Source organism: Ctenopharyngodon idella, chromosome 5, assembly GCF_019924925.1.
Source record: "Ctenopharyngodon idella isolate HZGC_01 chromosome 5, HZGC01, whole genome shotgun sequence".
NCBI lineage: Eukaryota > Metazoa > Chordata > Actinopteri > Cypriniformes > Xenocyprididae > Ctenopharyngodon > Ctenopharyngodon idella.
This window is the reverse complement of record NC_067224.1, coordinates 597,812-616,681: the sequence shown is the minus strand read 5'-3', so window position 1 is coordinate 616,681 and position 18,870 is coordinate 597,812. Positions and strand designations below refer to the sequence as shown.

Below are 18,870 nucleotides of genomic sequence, written 5' to 3'. Positions count from 1 at the left end.
AGCATGTTTTAACAAAATTATAACATGTTTTAGCACATTGATATCATGTTTTTAACAAGTTGCTAACCTGTTTTAGCATGTTGTTAACGTTTCTGGTGTTTTAGAACATTAGCATGTTTTAACACATTGCTAACATTTTTTAACACGTTACTAAAGTAAAAGGTTTGACCCACTCAATGTAACTCTATGGGATTGTTCATAGATTTGATCGCCCAATTAAAAAAAAAAAAAAAAAAAAAACATAAATCTGATCAGTTAGAAAAGATATGGCATAGAACATTCAGGTGGAGTTTGGTGGTTACAGATTGAAAGCTCTGGGAAGAGCAACTGTAATAAATTTGGTCTCAGAAGAAGAAAAAGAAGCAGCAGATTAAATAGTAGATCGGTACACTGGCTTTGTCAAGTCAACATAATAAATGTAAACATGCATGAGTGCATTGAATTTCTGATGTTCTATTAGCCACAAAACAACAACCAACCATTAACAATAATGTTTGCGAACCTGAATTTCTTCAGGAAATGCTTCTTTAGCATTCAATTAATGTTCAGGTTCTTCCAAGTTGGATGAAACCTAAATGTTTATTCCTGTTTATTTTGAATGTCAACACTAGTTTACATTTTATCTAAATTCCACATAGACCACAAAAACTGAATCCAAACCTGAAATGCTGAAATGGTCAAAGAGTGGACGATACTTTTGAGTAGTTACCAGCGCTTTATTTATACACAATACATGACGGAGAAATAAAGTTACTTGCTCACCATTTTAATTCATTTTTCAAATAGTGATATGTATGCAATAATCCAGAGCACCAAAGTATAACCTTACAAAAAATTAGTGCATTTTACAACAGCTTATTAAAACAACTGCAGCATTTAATAATCTAAAGTATTGTTAATTTATAAATATACTACTGTTCATTGTTATGTTTGTTCATAATGTTAATTTATGCCACTGTAAATGTATTAGTATACACTAGATTAATGCATTCTGTAAAACTATTAGTCCTTGTTCTTTCATGTTAGCGATTGCATCTAAACTAATGTTAACATACAGAACCTTACTGTAAAGTGTTACCCCAAAAAACAAGCGTGTCACAGCATATAATCTAAGGAAATGTGGCATGTGTCCTAAAATGCATCTTGTTTCTTGAGACGAGATCTCTGTGTGAAATCTGAATAAATTCAAAACTGCAATTCTGTTCGACTGGATTGGGAATCCCCTCAACTGAAAACAGCTATACATATGAATCAAACAAAGATCAGAATATTGACAATTTTGGTCATAATTTATTAGCAATATGAGGTCAAGAGCAGACATGGCCAGCATCACCAAACACAGATGGGTTTAACAGGCACAATCACGTCTGTTTCAAGAGAATTTGAACACTGGCTGAAATTAAAGGACACTTGAAGTACAAGACTTGATGCTGATGTAACTATGGCGCATTTTCAGATTTAAATAACTGTCATAAATGTATCGTTGTGTCTAATGAATCTCTTTAAATATACAAGGCAATTTACTTTCACATCACTATTTACATCTTCATAATTGAGACATTCATATTAAACCGTTATAAAACTCTTGATACAATTCCATTCGTTTGTTTTCATAGGTTTTTTCTTCTTCCCACCAACCAACCAACATCTCAAAGACATATATGTCACCTTTAAGGACTCCCAATAGTGAGCACTAGTCAGGGAAGAAACTCTGACTCATCGAACACTGATGTTTTACAGTCGTGTCCATATTTTGACACCTGGACAAACACATTGGCAGGCCAAAAACAGCAATATGTTTTCTTCACCTGTCCAAAGCTGATGCATGTGAGCTCTGGATGTTTGAAAGAGACATTCGAAATGTTTGGTACAGAAGTTGATTTTCATTTTTTTAAAACTCCCATTCTCCTTTTGCAGGGACTGCCATAGAATAAATGTACTGTGTTAACAAACAATTACATACATATATTACAACATTGTAGTTACAATCATGTCCCGACTGCATCAATGGCAGTATTTCCAGAGTGACTGAATGACATTTTGTTTTCTATTTGTTTTTTTTTTTTAACTCTCTTGCAAAAAAAAAAAAAAAAAAAAAAAAAGTGATTATTGAATTTATATTTCTGAGTTATTGTATTTGTTCTTCAACTTCAGCAATGGATAAAAGAATAAAAGAAAAAAAAATAATACAAGAGCCCCTATAACTAAATTTTACATTTATAAGACCATTGTACAAATAACTTACATAATAAAAAATATAACTTACAAAAGTATAACACTCTCAATAAATAGTTCTACTATGTACACTACTATATGTCGCTAATAGACGCAAATCACTAAAATATGGAAGCAGCAAACATTACAGGCATGAGGTACAGCAAGAAATCCTATGGTGCATACAGTAGTGTGTGTCAAACATCCCACTGAAAACTTCATTAAACAAGCCAACGGACACTTTTAGACCTGTACGCGGATGAAAATGAGGATTTGGTGTAATTCCACTCCGGGATCTGATTTGCACGCAGTGATGGAGAAACATATAACAAGTGTGAGAAGAGTGAGAAAATGACTAAAAAAGGAAACAGTACATTTCGGCAGCATTCAAAACAAACGAAGCATTGGCTGACAGGCCTGTCCGTCACAAGCGCCGTCAGAAAGTTGGCAAGTTACGTGATGTTCGTGCTAATTTGGCAACGTTGATGCTGATCAGTTTTGCTGTCCATCTTGGCAATAAATGCTGAATATTGTTATCTTGAGTATAATATCAGGTATTTGTTCTCCCAAGAATATATAACAAACAAAATCTTCATACATTTTCACTATTATAAATCTTGTACTCTCGTGCATTGTATAGTATTTGATTTTCTCTCTCTCTCTCTCCGTGACATTTTTCCTACACTTATTTCATCTTTGGGTGCTGTAGTTCCTTAATAATAATAATAATAATAATAATAATAATAATAAATCTTTTAACCTAACTCATGAGATGGCTGATAAAACAAACAAACAAACAAACAAGAAACCACAACATACATATAGACATACATATATACAATGATCCAATCGAAGACTTAATTTTCACACTTTCAATAACATAAATATTAAAGCCAGTTTTCCATGATCCCAAAGGCTTGTTCTGACAAGGAATATAAATCCAATAAAATCCACACTGTGTCCACACGTCACATTGCTCGATAAAACCAGACGTGAAGCAAGTGGAACCACAATAATCAATCACAGAGGCATATGATAATATCATACAGTAAAAATGAACATAAAACATTACTGTTTCCACCACAAACACTCTCCCTCCCAAATTTTCCTGCCTTTAAATAGCAGCCATTTTAGAAGTTTTGCCTTTAATTCAATGGGCTACCCAAAAGTGCAGCAACTGAGGTCCATTATACAAATACTGACTACTGGTACATACGATTATTAATTATTATTATTATTATTTCTTTCTTTTTTTTTTCTTTTTTTTTACTTTTTCATTTTATCGTTTCTTTAGAAATATAAATAACTGCACCTGTGACACTACAAGCACAATAAAAAGAAACTATTGACTTCGGCATCTCATGATGAAGTCTTTATACATATGAGGACTCGATATTACTGTAAATGCATTAAAAAAAATAAAAAATAAAAAAAATGATATGGTTGTCCGACTTTCTACTAGGTGTTTTTTTTTTCTTACTTATAAATGTCATAAAGTTATTATACTTTAACTACGATATCTACAATTGCACAAAGTGATGCCCGTTATTAAAACATTAGGCAGAATAATGCTTTAGCATGTTTCCATGCCATGAAAAGTGTTTTCTTCAGACTTGTGTCCCGATCGCATTAAATTCATAACCTCAAGGACAAGAGGACAGACCTGATCAGAAAAGATTAGTTGTTCAGTAACACTTTACAATAAGTTTCCACTTGTTAACATCAGTTAAATACATCTGTTATATGAACTAAATGAAAAACGCATCTAAAGCATTCATTAGCTACTACATTATTAAAATCAAATGTTGTATCTGTTAATATTATTTATTGGCCTCAGCTAACATGAACTAACAGATGTATTTTCATCACCTAATGTCATCAAAGATTAAATACTGTAACAAATGTTTTGTTAGTTCATGTCAGTCAATGCATATACTAGCAGGACCTTATTGTAAAGTGTTATTAGTTGTTCTGCATAAGCGTGAAGTTTTGCACCTGGCAGAGGAATACCACAATGACTTCTTTCTTTACCACGTGTCTCAATATTATGCCGTGTGGCATTTTGAAGGAACAGCCAATGCAATGGGGCATCAGTTTAGATCAGTGTGTCAAATTCAGCTCCTGGAGGGACACTTTCCGGCTACAACCGTTATTAAACACACTAGAACCAGCCAATAAAGGTCTTCAGAATTACTGGAAACTTCCAGGCCGGTGTTTGTTGCAACCATACACTCTAAAAAATACTGGGTTAAAAACTCAAGTTGGGTTGAAAATGGACAAACCCAGCGGTTGGGTTAAATGTTTGACCCAACCTGCTGTACAGTTTTATTTAACTCAACTATTGTTTAAAAATGACTGTATTTCTTGCTTAAAATGAACCCAAAGTATGTTGGAAAATAACGTTTATTAATATGTTTAATGAATAAAAATTAAACAATAAACATTTATTAAATTGCTTATTAATAAATGTTCACCTTTTGATTATTATTGTTGCCTCTAGTAATTATGTGTCTGATTTTTAACTTATTTACAACATATTTTGGGTTCATTTTAAGCCATAGTCATTTTTAAACAATAGTTGAGTTAAATAAAACTGACCAGCAGGTTGTTGTTAATCGCTGGGTTTGTCCATTTTCAACCCAACTTGGGTTGTTTTTAACCCAGCATTTTTAGTCTTCAGGAGCAGGTTTGACACTCCAGATTCAGACAGTGAGAAACTAGTCAAAACAGTTTAAGGCCATGAGGGGAAGAGGTCTGTCTGAAGGAAAAGTTCACAGTTGATAGCCAAATATTGAAGAAGAAGAAAAAGTGTACATATATTTATACGCTGCTGAAGTTCCTTTTTTCTATACATTTTTTTCTATATGTAATAATAATTAGTGCTGTTTTATCATGATTTTGTGTATATCAAGTCATTCTGATTATGCTGAAGCTATAATATTTTCAGGTTTTTTGGCAGCACATCCATGGCACAAGCGCCCATTGCATTTTAACCTCAGTTTCAAAGGGGCTAAAAACACTTACAAGTGTTTAAAAAGTTGGCACATGTGTTAAAAAGTGGTTTTGACTGGCAACGTTCATTGAGATTAGAAATAGTGTGTTTGTTTTCTGTATTAGGTTAGCAGGGTCAATTTAATAAAAGTACCACAATGGCACTCGTGTAGTCTTCTGAAGCTGATGTGTTGGGTTGTTTTTAGTTGCTGAAAAGCTTCCCCTTCATCACAAATCTCTTTGGTGCTTGCGGTCAGATTTAAGTATGGCACCTTTGGATGTCATTGGCTCCCATGGGTGTTGTAACCAGAGAATGAGACATTTGAGAACTGCAGCAGATGGAAGGATTTCCTGTGAATAAAATCACACAAAGCTACAGCTTCGGAAGACTACTTGTATGATGCTTTTGAACTCATTCTATGGATATGCTTATTTTTTTTATGTTTTCAAACTCAAAAATCAATCAATAAAAACCGAAAGTGAGTAAATGATAGTGGAATTGTCAGTTTTTGGGTGAACTAACCATTTATATTAAATAAAAGGTTTCTGACAATGGCCTCTACATTCAGTATGTTGTGTCTATGATGCAGATGAGTTACACTTCAGCACTGGCCCGGCGCTGTAACGGGAGGTCTTCGGTCATTGGCGGTCATATTGATCAGAGGTAAGTGTTAAGGCAGACTGACGACACACTAGATCATGGCCTGCGTATTCCTGTTGTCTGTTGTTTGACTAATTAGCAGCAATCGTAGCAGCAACAACAGCAGCAGCCATGCTAAAGAAACCAATTCATTCTCACCGCATTTATGCAACGACCTATCCGTGTGCATTTTACATAAACCTCAAATTATTTCATAAATAGCCGTTGCGTATTTATATTTGATGGATTGTTTCATCGTAGGAACATCAAAAGAAGTGGTGATTAATCTTTAAAAATGACCTGTGATCATGTGAGCCAACCGTACCATCCCAAGTCCGTTTTACAAGGGACGACTGAGGTCAAAGTAAAGCAAATCAAGCCCACTAAACTGTGGTGTTTCGGCAGAAAGTTCTTTCTTCTTTTGAGATGATGCTTTTTTGGCCTTTGGTCAAATCACATCAGTATCTCTTGCTTCACTTGCTTTATTTTTGGGGGGAGTCGTGAGTGATGTTGATGCTTCTACACAAACCAACTTTGGTCCTTTTTTGGGGTCATGGCATTGGGATCCTTTTCCAAACGTATTGTAAGAGATAGCAGGTAGACTTGGAAAGGATGAACAGCTCTAAGAGGAGAGGTACAACTGTGAAGCAGCAGCATTTCTGGGAAGAATATCTCGTCCTGTCCCAGTCCGAGCGATTTAACCGAGTGAGTGCAAGTGCTCGCCCTTTCGGTTCTCCAAGGCGTTGGGGTCCCGGCAAGCGCACTCTCTTCGGATATCACAAGACATGGGGAACGGAATCACCTTGAAGGAGAAAAAGAAACACATGTTAAGACATTGGTCAAGATGTGCTCTGCACTTGGACTTGAAAAGTTGACGAGCCCCTTGGAGGGAATGAAAATAGAATTTGAATGGCGTTTGGCACTTGACGTCACGACTGAATGTTGGCAGTGCGTCACTGACACCAGCTGCTGCGGTGCGGCCTCCCTCGAGGCAGGCCTCAGCTGCTTTTCAGGATAAAATGCGTCTCCAGTCGCTCAAAACTAGGACCATATGTGCAGTTCGCATTTGCGCATTCGCTTAACGATTTGTCTTAGCCGCAGCGGCTGAACAGACTGATTTGTTCCTGACGTGAATTCATATGCCAATTTATCTTGTTGCACAACAAAGTGAAGTGTCTAATTCATAGCATCGATTAGGGAGTAGGATCCTGTCTATTTGTACCAACAGATGAAGGTTTGTGGAGTCACCTCAGTGTGAAATCTGGCCAAAACTAAAGCATTCGTAGGTTGAAACTGTAAACAGTTAATTGTGATTATGTTAATGTGATTATGCTCATAATAGGAGTGACGATATGTGGATTACTGCAATTTTAATCACATTATACAGGTAAAGAAAAACATAGTTCATCACTGTGTACAAAACAATCAACCTGCAACAAGTTGAAAACTGCACCAATATTACAGTAATGTTAATGATTGTGTTCTCAAAGGTCTTCACTACAATCAATAATGTTTGTAAGAAACCAGTGTTAATTTTGACAGCAGATTTTGATTTAGTTTTAGTCATATTTTAGTCATCTGAATTGTTTTAGTTTTAGTTAACTAAATATCATAAGATTTTAGTGGACTAAAATTAGATTTAGTCGACAAAAATCGAATGGGCTGGGTTGCCAGGTTTTCACAACAAAACCTGCTCAATTGCTACTCAAAGGTAGCACAATCACGTTTCAGGGGGGTCCCTCGGTAAAAATTGCATTCCGGGGGGTAAAATCTGCATTTTTGGTGGGGTTCCCCTGGTAAAATTCGCATTCCAGGGGTTAAATATCATGTTATTTGGGGTCGCTTCAACTCGCGGACATGAAAAACAACCCGTGGCAAACAGTGTTAAATGCAGACTTTGCAACACTGCTAATGAGTTTAGTTACATTTTAATGCATTAATCAAGAATTTCTCTAAAACTCATTATATACGTCTGGAGAAAACATCTATTAGCCTGTTAATATGAATGATATTAAAATTTGAACATGCAATATAGACACAGATTTAACTGCTGTGACATATGAAAGAAATATTATCTTAAAAATAAAACCACTTCTCCTAAAGGTCTTCTTTTCAATGAATGACAGGCTATTCTTTATAACAACTTGCATACAACATTATTCTTTTAAGCAGACATGTTTATTCGTTTAAAGGAAATATAATGAATCCTTATTAAAGCTATTAAAGAGCAGTGAGTGATTTTCTCTGTCTTTTGTTGTTTGATTAATATTAAGGGCACAGACGGCAGCAGGTTTATTAGGCTACTGTCACTTTAAGACCGAAGGCACGGATCCAATACACTGATGCACATCCGATATTCTCATAACGGTTTACGTTTTAAGACATAACTGGCCATGTTTATGTGAATACTCTCCATTTTGACAATGTTGTATGTATTTATCCGTTCAGGCGTTAAAAGACACAAAAGAGAACTCACTTCAGTACTCGTACGCTGTCTGAGAGGCTGCGCTCCGGGTGTGTGCGCTCTCGTTTGTGTCATCACATTTTTCAGATCTATCTATCCATATGTCTGCTCTTCCCTTTCTCCCAGACGTTTACATTTTTTAATGTTTTATGAGAATGCAACAAGTGTATACCAACTTGTGTTCCGCCGGGTAGATCAGCGCGTTTCAGTTCAAATGTTCACATCTACAGCGCAGGACATCATTCTGACTGGATCTCTTCCCAAATTGTCCCTTCCTAACATTTCCATCTTGTATTTATTCATTGATGAAAATGCCAATAGATTTGGTATAGTTATTTGGCATTCAAAGCTGGATTTATTTAGTCAGCGAAAAAATGTCATTGACGAAAATTATTCGTCAATGAAATGAACACTGTATGAAACGAGAGAGAGCGAGTCTGCAGAGTGATTTGAGAGGCATTAAACTTGCACTAGTTTCAGTTGCGACATAAATACTGGAATATTATAATAATGTAATGCAAAGTATAAAAGTATTACAGAGAGCTTCATAATAATGTGCTATTTTGATTTGATTTTCATTATTTGCATATAGCCTATTAATATAGGCTATATGACTGCAATTCATTAACTATGAATTAACTAATAGTTTGCAAATTATTTGTAAATATTTTATTATAAAGGTATAATAGTATACTTTTATTTTAGTTCTAGTAATCTTAGTACTTTACCAAGGCAATATTTCTCAAGTTTAGGCTTTTCTTCTAATACTTGTAGTTTAATTTATGTTTAGCTTTATTTCAAATACAGAAAACAACTTTTAATAGTTTTTGTTTCAATTTTAGTTAACAGTAACTACTCTGATCTTATTATCTCACACAGTTGTGCTTCTAAAAAAATATGTTTACATGAATAACAAGACAAAAGTAGTGGTTAAGAAAAAGCTTGTAGTGTGAGAGTGCAGTGATCCAGACGGAAATGGCACGTATGAGTAAGTAATGAAAACAAAACATGTTTGTGTGAGCAGCTCTTAGTCGTTCCAGAGCCTCTTACCTGTGAAGCTTTTACAAGCATGAACCGGACACATATCAAAACCAGCCGTCACTGCCCTGCATGGCATTTCCTGTCCACCCGTTCGAACACATTCAGACTGGCTTTTGCTAACTTTGCTGAAAAAACACCCTAAGGTCGTTTACTGGCCAGGCTGGTTTCCCATCCTGACCAGCTGACAAGTGCCCTCTAAAACCATCAAACAGACCAACATAACCAGCTCTGGGACGCCAACGGTTTCAGCTGCTTTTTTAAATCAAGGGATCGTTATCAACCACCCTAATGAAGGTGCACACTTTCATTTTTTCATGTTTCTTCCCTGCCATCTCATGACACACAACCTTTCCCAGTCCTCGTTTGGCACCCTCTCTTTATCTCACCATCAGAGTAAGATGTGGGTGGCAAATTTGACATGGTTTCCTCTGCCCTTGACCCTAGGGTGGCTGGACCAGCTGCCACATCTGGGGCTCATCGATGGTGGCTGAGAATGTCAGCATGGAGCAGAGGCCAGTCCAGAACACACACACACACACACACACACACACACACACACACACAAGTTCCCTGACAGACCGTGTACGTCACGGCGCACGACCCCCCACCTCCGCAGGAGCCTGGCAGAACGCATGTATGTGTCAGACTGCAGTTGAAGGGGGCTGGGGATCGGGGCGCAGACGGAGAGCTTCACAACACACCACAGCATAATGTTGGTCTGCCGCTCAAGAACATGATTTATTACATTCAAAACTGAGAGAGGATTTGAATGACATGTGTTTATTGTTTGAGAAGCAACAATAATTTGTTTTACTCTTGCTGTTTTAAGATTATTCATCTATTTTTTATCAAATGAGAAATATAAGTTTCACTCAGCTTCCACCGTAAACTCAAGTTCATTATCGTTAACTAAAACTAAACCATAAAAATTCTTTACTTGAAACAAAATAAACGTTTCTTAATGAACTGAAATGTTTTTTTTTAAAACTTAAAACGTATTTTATTGTTATATAGCTTTATTGTAACACTTTACAATAAAGTTTAATTAGTTAATGCATTTGTTCACATAAACTAACTATGAGCAATATATTATTACAGCATGTTACCCTTTATAAAAAACACAATAGTTCACTAATCATTTATGTTAGTTCGCAGTGCATTAACTAATGTTAACAAATACAACTTTTAATTTTAAAGATGTATTAGTAAATTTAGACATTAACGTCAACTAACATTAACAGATGCTGTAGAAGTAGTTTATTGTTAGTTCATGTTATCTAATGTTAATTATGAAACCTTACTGTAAAGTGTTAGCAACTAAATAAAACAAAAACTATATAGACATAAAAAAGAAGATATAAAACTAAAATCCAATTGAAAAATTAATTAATTAAAATAAACAAAAACTATAGTAGTATATCAATGACTAAAGTAAGTATCTAAAGTTAATCGTCTACAGTAATTGAAGAAGTCAGAAACGAGTTGTTTGATAAATGTGTTCTAGAAGTTGTCTGAATGCAGTAACAAATCCTGATCCACTGTATTATTACAGAATATGACCTAAACCGAAATTTAGTAGAATAAAGTGTATTCGTTCACAAAAATGCAACCACAAAAAGCAAATGTTTTGAAATGAAGAGGGTTCAGCAGATTCACCAGCAGGAACTCTTAACATTGTTAGAGCGTCACAATAAAACAATATTTACAACATTAAATATAGCTAAACCTCTATTAATTCTAAATGACAACCATTTGCAAATCACCATCAGCCCCCATGCTTTAGTTAACATTTACTGACCGATGAACACTTTATTTTACAGTATGTGTACTTAAAGTGTACTTACCCAAGAAAGCACTGAGTGATATATGTTAATTACATGGTCTTAACATGGGTTAAGGTTACTTTCAGGTGAAAATTCCTACGTTCTTGTAATTACATTGCATGTAACAATATGTACTACTCTTTATTTTACAGTCTTGTTCCACATGCAAATACTATGTACTTATATTAACTGCAATAACTGGGTAATAACTAGGTACAAACCCTGAACCTAACCCTAAACTTAACCCATGTTTATACTTTGCAGGTAAGTAACAAATAAGTGCATGTTCTGTAAAATAAAGTGCTACCAGGATAGTAAACAGTACTCTTCTAAATGTATATCCATGAGTCAAAGCTGATAATGTTCATAAAATGCCCCTTCCACTTCTTTCAGATAGTTCTTACATCTCTGCAATTAACTGATCTTAAACGCACACCTGTGACCACATTCATTTCCACCTGGCTTAACAGGCCACAATTAGGTAGATGAACTATACTATTTGGTGGCAAATTGGTATATTTCGATTATTAATATATACTATGGATTGATCATTGGTTTGCTGGTGTGTCCATAACGCTCACAACATGCTTTCCTTCGCTTGAACCTGGTACTCGTGTGACCAGGCCATTAAACATGGAAAGTGGAGTCATGGGAGGCACAGCCTTCAGTCTCAGCCTCGATAGGGAAACCTTGTTGTGAAAGTCTCGGAAACTCTCTCACCCTCATTTTTGCTGCAGAAACAGCAATCTTGCCCCAATCTTGCACGGTTGGCACTTCATTGACACTTTTCCCTAAAAGGGCTTAGATTAAAGGAAAGAATTTGGAAAACTGAAAAGCTCATTTGGAGATGTGGTTTTATAGCCATAAACTTTGCAGGGCAAAAACCAACATGCGTTGATAATTATGTCTTATAAAAAGGTAGGAGACACACATTTGCGAGCGCCACGACTGCAGGCCGGCCCCTGGAGGAGTTCCCCTCCTTCCATTTATTACCTTGGCACAGTTTTGGGTGTTGGGAATGCAAACAAGAACCTACTGAATTTGGGTTGTCCTTCATACACCTTAAAAGGCCACTGAGAATCTGAATTTGGTAGTTTAGAATTGTTGGTTTTATTATTTTAATGACACCTGCTGCATTATTTGAAGATAAAATGGAATAGATTGCACAAAATTATTTTTCGAGGTTGTAAATTAAACAAAGATTATCTGAGCATGTTATACAAGAATATACAATTTATTTTTTTGTACTTCAAAATGTCATGTTTAATGCAATGTGTCATTCCGGAGTGAAAACGGTTTCATGGTAAATCCTACAACAAATTGTATTGAGTGTAGATGTACAACAAGCTATGTGTTGAAACGCAATGTTTAGGGATTTGTTGACATTTCTAAACCATCCATATAATCATGAGTAAAAGTCATCAATGAGGCAAAGCTGATCCACTAACCTTGTAAGCGATAACATTACAAGGTTAAAGGGTTAGTTCACCCACAAATGAAAATTTCTGTCATTAATTACTCACCCTCATGTCGTTCCACACCCGTAAGAACTTCGTTCATCTTCAGAACACAAATGAAGATATTTTTGATGAAATCCGAGAGGTTTATGACTCGTCCATAGACAGCAATATAATCAACACTTTCAAGGTCCAGAAAGGTACTAAAGACATCGTTAAAACAGTCATGTGACTGCAGTGGTTCAACCTTAATGTTATGAAGAGACGAGAATACTTTTTGTGCGCAAAAACTAAACAAAAATAACCACTTTATTCAACAATCTCTTCTCTTCCCTGTCATTATCCTTACACAGGTGACGCAGTGAAGGCTTCCATGTTTACGTCCGAATGCCGGCTCAGTATTGGCTAAAGCTGATCACATGATCAGCACGACGCATGCGTGTGATGCTGACGCAGGAGCCGGCCAATAATGAGTCGGCGTTCTGACGAAGAACCTGGAAGCGCTGGACGTAAACAACGTATGAGAATGACACAGAAGAGAAGAGATTGTTGAATAAAGTGGTTATTTTTGTTTTGTTTTTGCGCACAAAAAGTATTCTCGTCTCTTCATAACATTAAGGTTGAACCACTGCAGTCACATGACTGTTTTAACGATGTCTTTAGTACCTTTCTGGACCTTGAAAGTGTTGATTATATTGCTGTCTATGGACGAATCATATACCTCTCGGATTTCATCAAAAATATCTTCATTTGTGTTCTGAAGATGAACGAAGGTCTTATGGGTGTGGAACAACATGAGAGTGAGTAATTAATGAGAGAATTTTCATTTTTGGGTGAACTAACCCTTTAACCTTGAGAGCTTAAAGGTGCAATAAGTAACATTGACAGCTTTTAATATGCCTCTGGTCATAGACATATTTAGATGGATTCCGAGGTTTTTTAAATCAGGTAGAATCTGTTATCTTTGACCCAGCTTGTTTGTTGGCTTTCATGGCTGCAATAATGTGTTTTTCACCAACTGGCAACCGGGGGTGTTGAAATACTATTGGATAAATTGGCAGTGGGCAGGATCACACAAACCAAAACAAAACAGACATTCCAACACGGAACGCACATTTCAAAGTAGAATAACTGGCTGTACAATTGTTTTCGGAGAAACAAGAATGTGAACTTAGCATGTCTCCTAAATATCTGCAAAAAATATTATGGTATTTTTATGCTTGACTACTTAAAAAAAAAAAAAAAAATACATACAGCACCTTTAAATTGAAAACCTAACTTTTGACTCATTAAAAACCTCCCATCCTCAGCCAGAAAGGAATCTCCTCTAAAGAAAACTGAAGGCTCTCTCTTTCTTTGCCCTAATATGCCCACTGGCCTCCTTCCTCATGCCAGCAGCTTGTAGTGATTAGTAAAGCATCCTGCAGTGACCTTAGATGCTGTTTGACTCGCACCTTCAAAGTCCCTGAGAGGAATAATACACAGCCAGCCATCCAGAACATCTTAATACGCAAACCTTTCAGAGAACACGACGAGAGCCGGGATAAAGTGAGCAGGGCAGGGTGAGATAAGGAAGAGAAACAAACACACAAGTGCCTCAGCTTCCTTTGCTTCAGGGTCATCGTGGTCAAAGAGAGGATCGCCCAAAGAGAGACATACCTCATTGCGGGCATTGCTTCGTTTTTAATGCGCTTGACGAGAACATGGCCAAGAGTCTGGCTGAGTCCACATTAACTATGCATTTATCTCTGCATTATGTAGCTGTTGGAGCTTGGCAGATATGTTCACTATGAAATGTCACTCTATGAAAAGAACCAGACTTGCAGAAAAGACAAAAAATAATAGCATTCACGTTTAGAACGACAAGAGGATGAATAGATGGAGAAATTTGGGGAGTATCACTTCTATCGCGATTATGCCAGTGTTTCTCACGGGCTGCATGCAAAGATAAACACAGTGTAAGTAGCCCAATTCATGAACAAATGCCTCATTTTCACTTACATTACCGCTTTGAATCAATCTGACAAATCCATCACTGCATTAACTCACTGAATCACTCCAGTTCAGTTCCTGAATCTGACCCATGTAACTGCAAGTTATCATTACTCTCAATGATGTCTATCTCGAAATGTGCTTGAACTGATGCTGTCGAACACAAGCTATAATTGATCACACTGGGTAAATGACCTCAAGAAATGATGTGTATATCTAGATTAACGATGCATTTACATCAAGAAATGCACATATAGTCACCAAACAGGCTATCCAAAGCGTGAAAGTTGGTGGGAAGTAAAAAGAGAGAAAAAAGTTTGCATGTGTTATGGGTTAGCTATTAACTTCATGAGCACTGTGCTGTTTTGTAACACATTCCCACCATTCAGGGGTGCGTTTTTTTAAAAAGCATTGTTAGTCATTTATGGTCGCAAGATCCCGTCACTAAACTAAGTCAATGATTTGGTGTTTCCCAAAACAAGCTGTGGTTAGAAGGATAGTTTCTTGTTAAAATGACATATGGACTTAAATAGGTCATGCTCTTGGGTACAACAATGCACATGACGTCATTAACAACAGTCCTATTTTGTTGAACCAACGTGGATCAAACGACGGAGGTGCGACCATGATATTATGGTGTCGGGAAATGGTCGTGACTAACTAGTTTGTTTCTACAAAGATGCATTGCACTATGGTGATTAAGCAGTGAGTTCTGTTGTTGCACAGGAAACAAACCGGAGCAGCTAGGTGTTCACATAGACCTTCACGCGGATCTGGAGAGACATAGACTTGAACCTGCTGATTTATTACCCAACGTTTTACCTCCTGAGCCACTGTTGGCATCTAAAGCTGGGGTTTCCAAGTAACATGAAAAGTAGAGAAAATGCTTTAAATCAAGTATTCTTACCCAGCACTGATTTGAAATAACTCGACCATGTAGATTAAACGAGCTGTTGTTTTAACCCAGCATATGTAGAGTGAAACATTTGGATAAATGGCTAAATAAACACCTTATTCCATACAGAGACCCTGTAGATATCTCTGTTAATGCCTTTTCTAATGAAATTTCCCTAATTCGATCAATTCTTCCGAACCTCAGATTGTGTTGTACTGCAATTTCCTCTATAAATCCTAAACATGTTGGTCTTCCCGATTTCAGTCGCTCTTTACAAAATTCAACTGATTTTTTTTTTCTCACAACCCCCAAGAAATCCTTGTCTGTTCTTGAGATAAATGAAAATCAGGTGGTGAGGTCACAAAAGTTCTTGGTTGGGATGACTAGGAGCCAATTTCAAGGGACAACAAACAGTCGCATACTATCTCGAGTGATTATCTCATCAAAATACTCCAGGAATGGCGCAGAGAAGTTAAGTGCAATTTGAAATCAGAGGCTCATAACAAAGCAGGCCGCTGCTTATCTGTGCACTAACGCGTGAACTCCATTGATCTGCACTTGTGTTTGTGGCCCTGACCAGGAAATGTATGAATAAGTTTGGGAATTTAAACAGATAAAGCTAAAGTGGTGCAAATATAGGACACATTGGGGGGGAAAAATGGATGTGGTGAAACTCCTGGAGCCAACAGTCAGATGACCGACAGTAGAACTCAGATGATAGTTGCTGAATTTCCCCTCATCACATCCAACTCTGGCAATCCATCAATCACAATATGATTGCTTCTTTCAGAGTCATTTTCTACAGTTCTTCCCTAAACCCTGCCTATTTCCAGGGACAGGATGTTTTGCAAAACCCTGCTGATATAATTTGCTTCAAGGACTGCCAGGACGCCGAACAAGGCTCAGGATTCCAGGTGATTCTCATATCATTTGCAGCTTTCCCAACATCAGACACAGACTCAAGTCTTTTGAGTCCAGAATTTTGGTTTTCAAGGGGTATAAGTGGGCATTTTGGCTTTCAAGTTCCCAAAAGCCACTGGATTATCTAAAATGAGAAATATTTACAACAAAGTTTCTCAAATAAGTATCTAACACGTGCTTGACATCAGGAGCGAGTGACTAACTGAAGACTATCTCCGGCTACGCAAAGCAAACCGATACTGTTACAATGCGATGCAACGCAACCAAAAAGCTCTAGCTCATCAAAAGATGACTTTATCTCGTCCCATCCTGCTGTCGTTCGCCTGCCAAGTGTGTGACATACTATCAGAAGGAAGGAGGCACCAGCAGTCTGGCTTATAGCTGCAGAACAATTTAACCTTCTATCAACACTGGCGCATGGTCAACTCCCGCTAAGATCCCTGTCTGCTCATTGACGTAGGCTGAAACTCCCAAAAAGATAGACTGGATTCAATGAATCATCGCTGTCCATGCATATGCCAAATATTTAAGACAATGACAGTGCCCAGAGCCGCCTAACTAAGCAGACAGAACCACGGTGACAAGGCAAAAGGGAAATGACCCTGGATGAGGAGTGACTTTGAGAATAAACAGAGCAATAACAGAGCCTTTTCTCTCACAAAGCTAATGCCCTCGCTTCAGACAATGAAACTTGGGAATATTGTAGCTGCTCATATAAAACATTAAATACATTTTGATTGGCTGTGACTTCGCGTGAGCATTTCACTTTCATTGAACATAATTTACATTTCACTAATACGGAATAGTCCACGTTTACTAGCGGACAATCTCGATCATGTGACGCCATAAACAGCGCTGCGAGATCCAGTGAGAAGCACTTGAATTCACCATTGAATTATCTGTTACAAAGACCATCCAAACGTGAAGCGAATCTATCCAAAGTTCACAAAAAAATAAAAAACAAACAAACAAATGCGAATTAGGTGCGTTTCCATCAAGTTGTTCGAGCGGATGACGGTGGTAACCTAGCAGCCAACAGTGAATAAAACACCATCAGCGGAAACAGATGATTAGTCATGTGGGTTTAATGATCTAGGTTATATTAATAAATATCCTGACGCATCCAAGCTTCATAATGACAGTGAACAGAACCAACGAGTATGAAGCTGAAGAAGGTGCCTCCATCCATCATAAACGTACTCCACACGGCTCCAGGGGGTTAATAAAGGACTTCTGAAGTGAAGCGATGCATTTGTGTCACATCAGTTCTGCTTTAAATACGGAAGTCGTAGGATGTAGCGTAAGCGTTTTGAACTGTTACACTTTCTTCGTGAGTTGAATATGGAAGGCGGTCTGGCGGAAACTAGATATTTTACTTTATAACTTGTTAAATATGGATATTTTTTCTTTCACAAACGCATTGCTTCGCTTCAGTAGGCCTTTATTAACCCCCGGAGCCATGTGGAGTACATTTATGATGGATGTATATACTTTCTTCAGCTTATATTCATTGATCCCGTTCACTGCCATTATAAAGCTCGGATGTGTCAGGATATTTATTAATATATCCCAGATTGTGTTTATCAGAAAGAAGAAAGTCATATACGCCTAGGATGGCTTGAGGGTGAGTAAAGCTTGGGGTCATTTTCATTTGAAAGTGAACTAATCCTTTAACTCTTGTAATACTTTTGTTTCATTGGACTTTAAACTAGTTTAAATAATTTTAAAGCGAACTAATCCTTTAAGGAGTATAATTACAGTGTTTATTTATTTTTTGCATTTGTATTTATGCCAAATGAGTTGTAATTTTATAGTTTTATAGAAACTATATAGTTAGAAACCAATGTACAAAAGTATGGATACTGTGGAAGAACAGCAGCAAATTTCACTGAAATGTCACTGTTCTCAGTCAGAATATTCAAATTTTACACTTTGAAAATGAGGTATTTATACTTTTTACATACAGTTGAGCTCAAAAGTTTACATACCCCTTGCAGAATCTAGAAAAATGTGAATCATTTTAACAAAATAAGAAGGATCATGAAAATTGCATGTTATTTTTTTATTTAGTACTGTCCTTAATAAACTATTTCACATAGCAGAAGACAAAAAAAAAAAAAAAAAAACAGAATTTATAAAAATGATCCTGTTCAAAAGTTTGTGAACCATTGATTCTTAACACTGTGTGTGGTTACCTGGATGACCCACGACTGTTTGTTTGTTTTGTGATGTTGTTCATGAGTCTCTTGTTTGCTCTGAGCAGTTAAACTGAGCTCTGTTCTTCAGAAAAATCCTCCAGGTCCTGCAGATTCTTTGGTTTTCCAGCATCTTTTGCACATTTCCAGCAGTGACTGAATGATTTTGAGATCCATTTTTTCACACTGAGGACAACTGAGGGACTCAAACACAACTAATAAAAAAGGTTTAAACAT

At 36.8% G+C, this 18,870-nt stretch overlaps 1 protein-coding gene across 2 annotated transcripts in view; it reads right to left on the bottom strand.

Moving 5' to 3' along the window:
- Window positions 1-1,270: 1,270 nt before the first annotated feature.
- Window positions 1,271-18,870, bottom strand: part of pappaa (pregnancy-associated plasma protein A, pappalysin 1a) — a 105,883-nt gene continuing 88,283 nt past the window's right edge. For both annotated transcript variants that reach the window (XM_051894404.1, XM_051894405.1), the window contains one exon: window positions 1,271-6,647. In XM_051894404.1, the coding sequence (XP_051750364.1) occupies window positions 6,543-6,647 (105 nt within the window). In that variant the 3' untranslated portion in view covers window positions 1,271-6,542. The remainder of the gene's footprint in view (window positions 6,648-18,870) is intronic.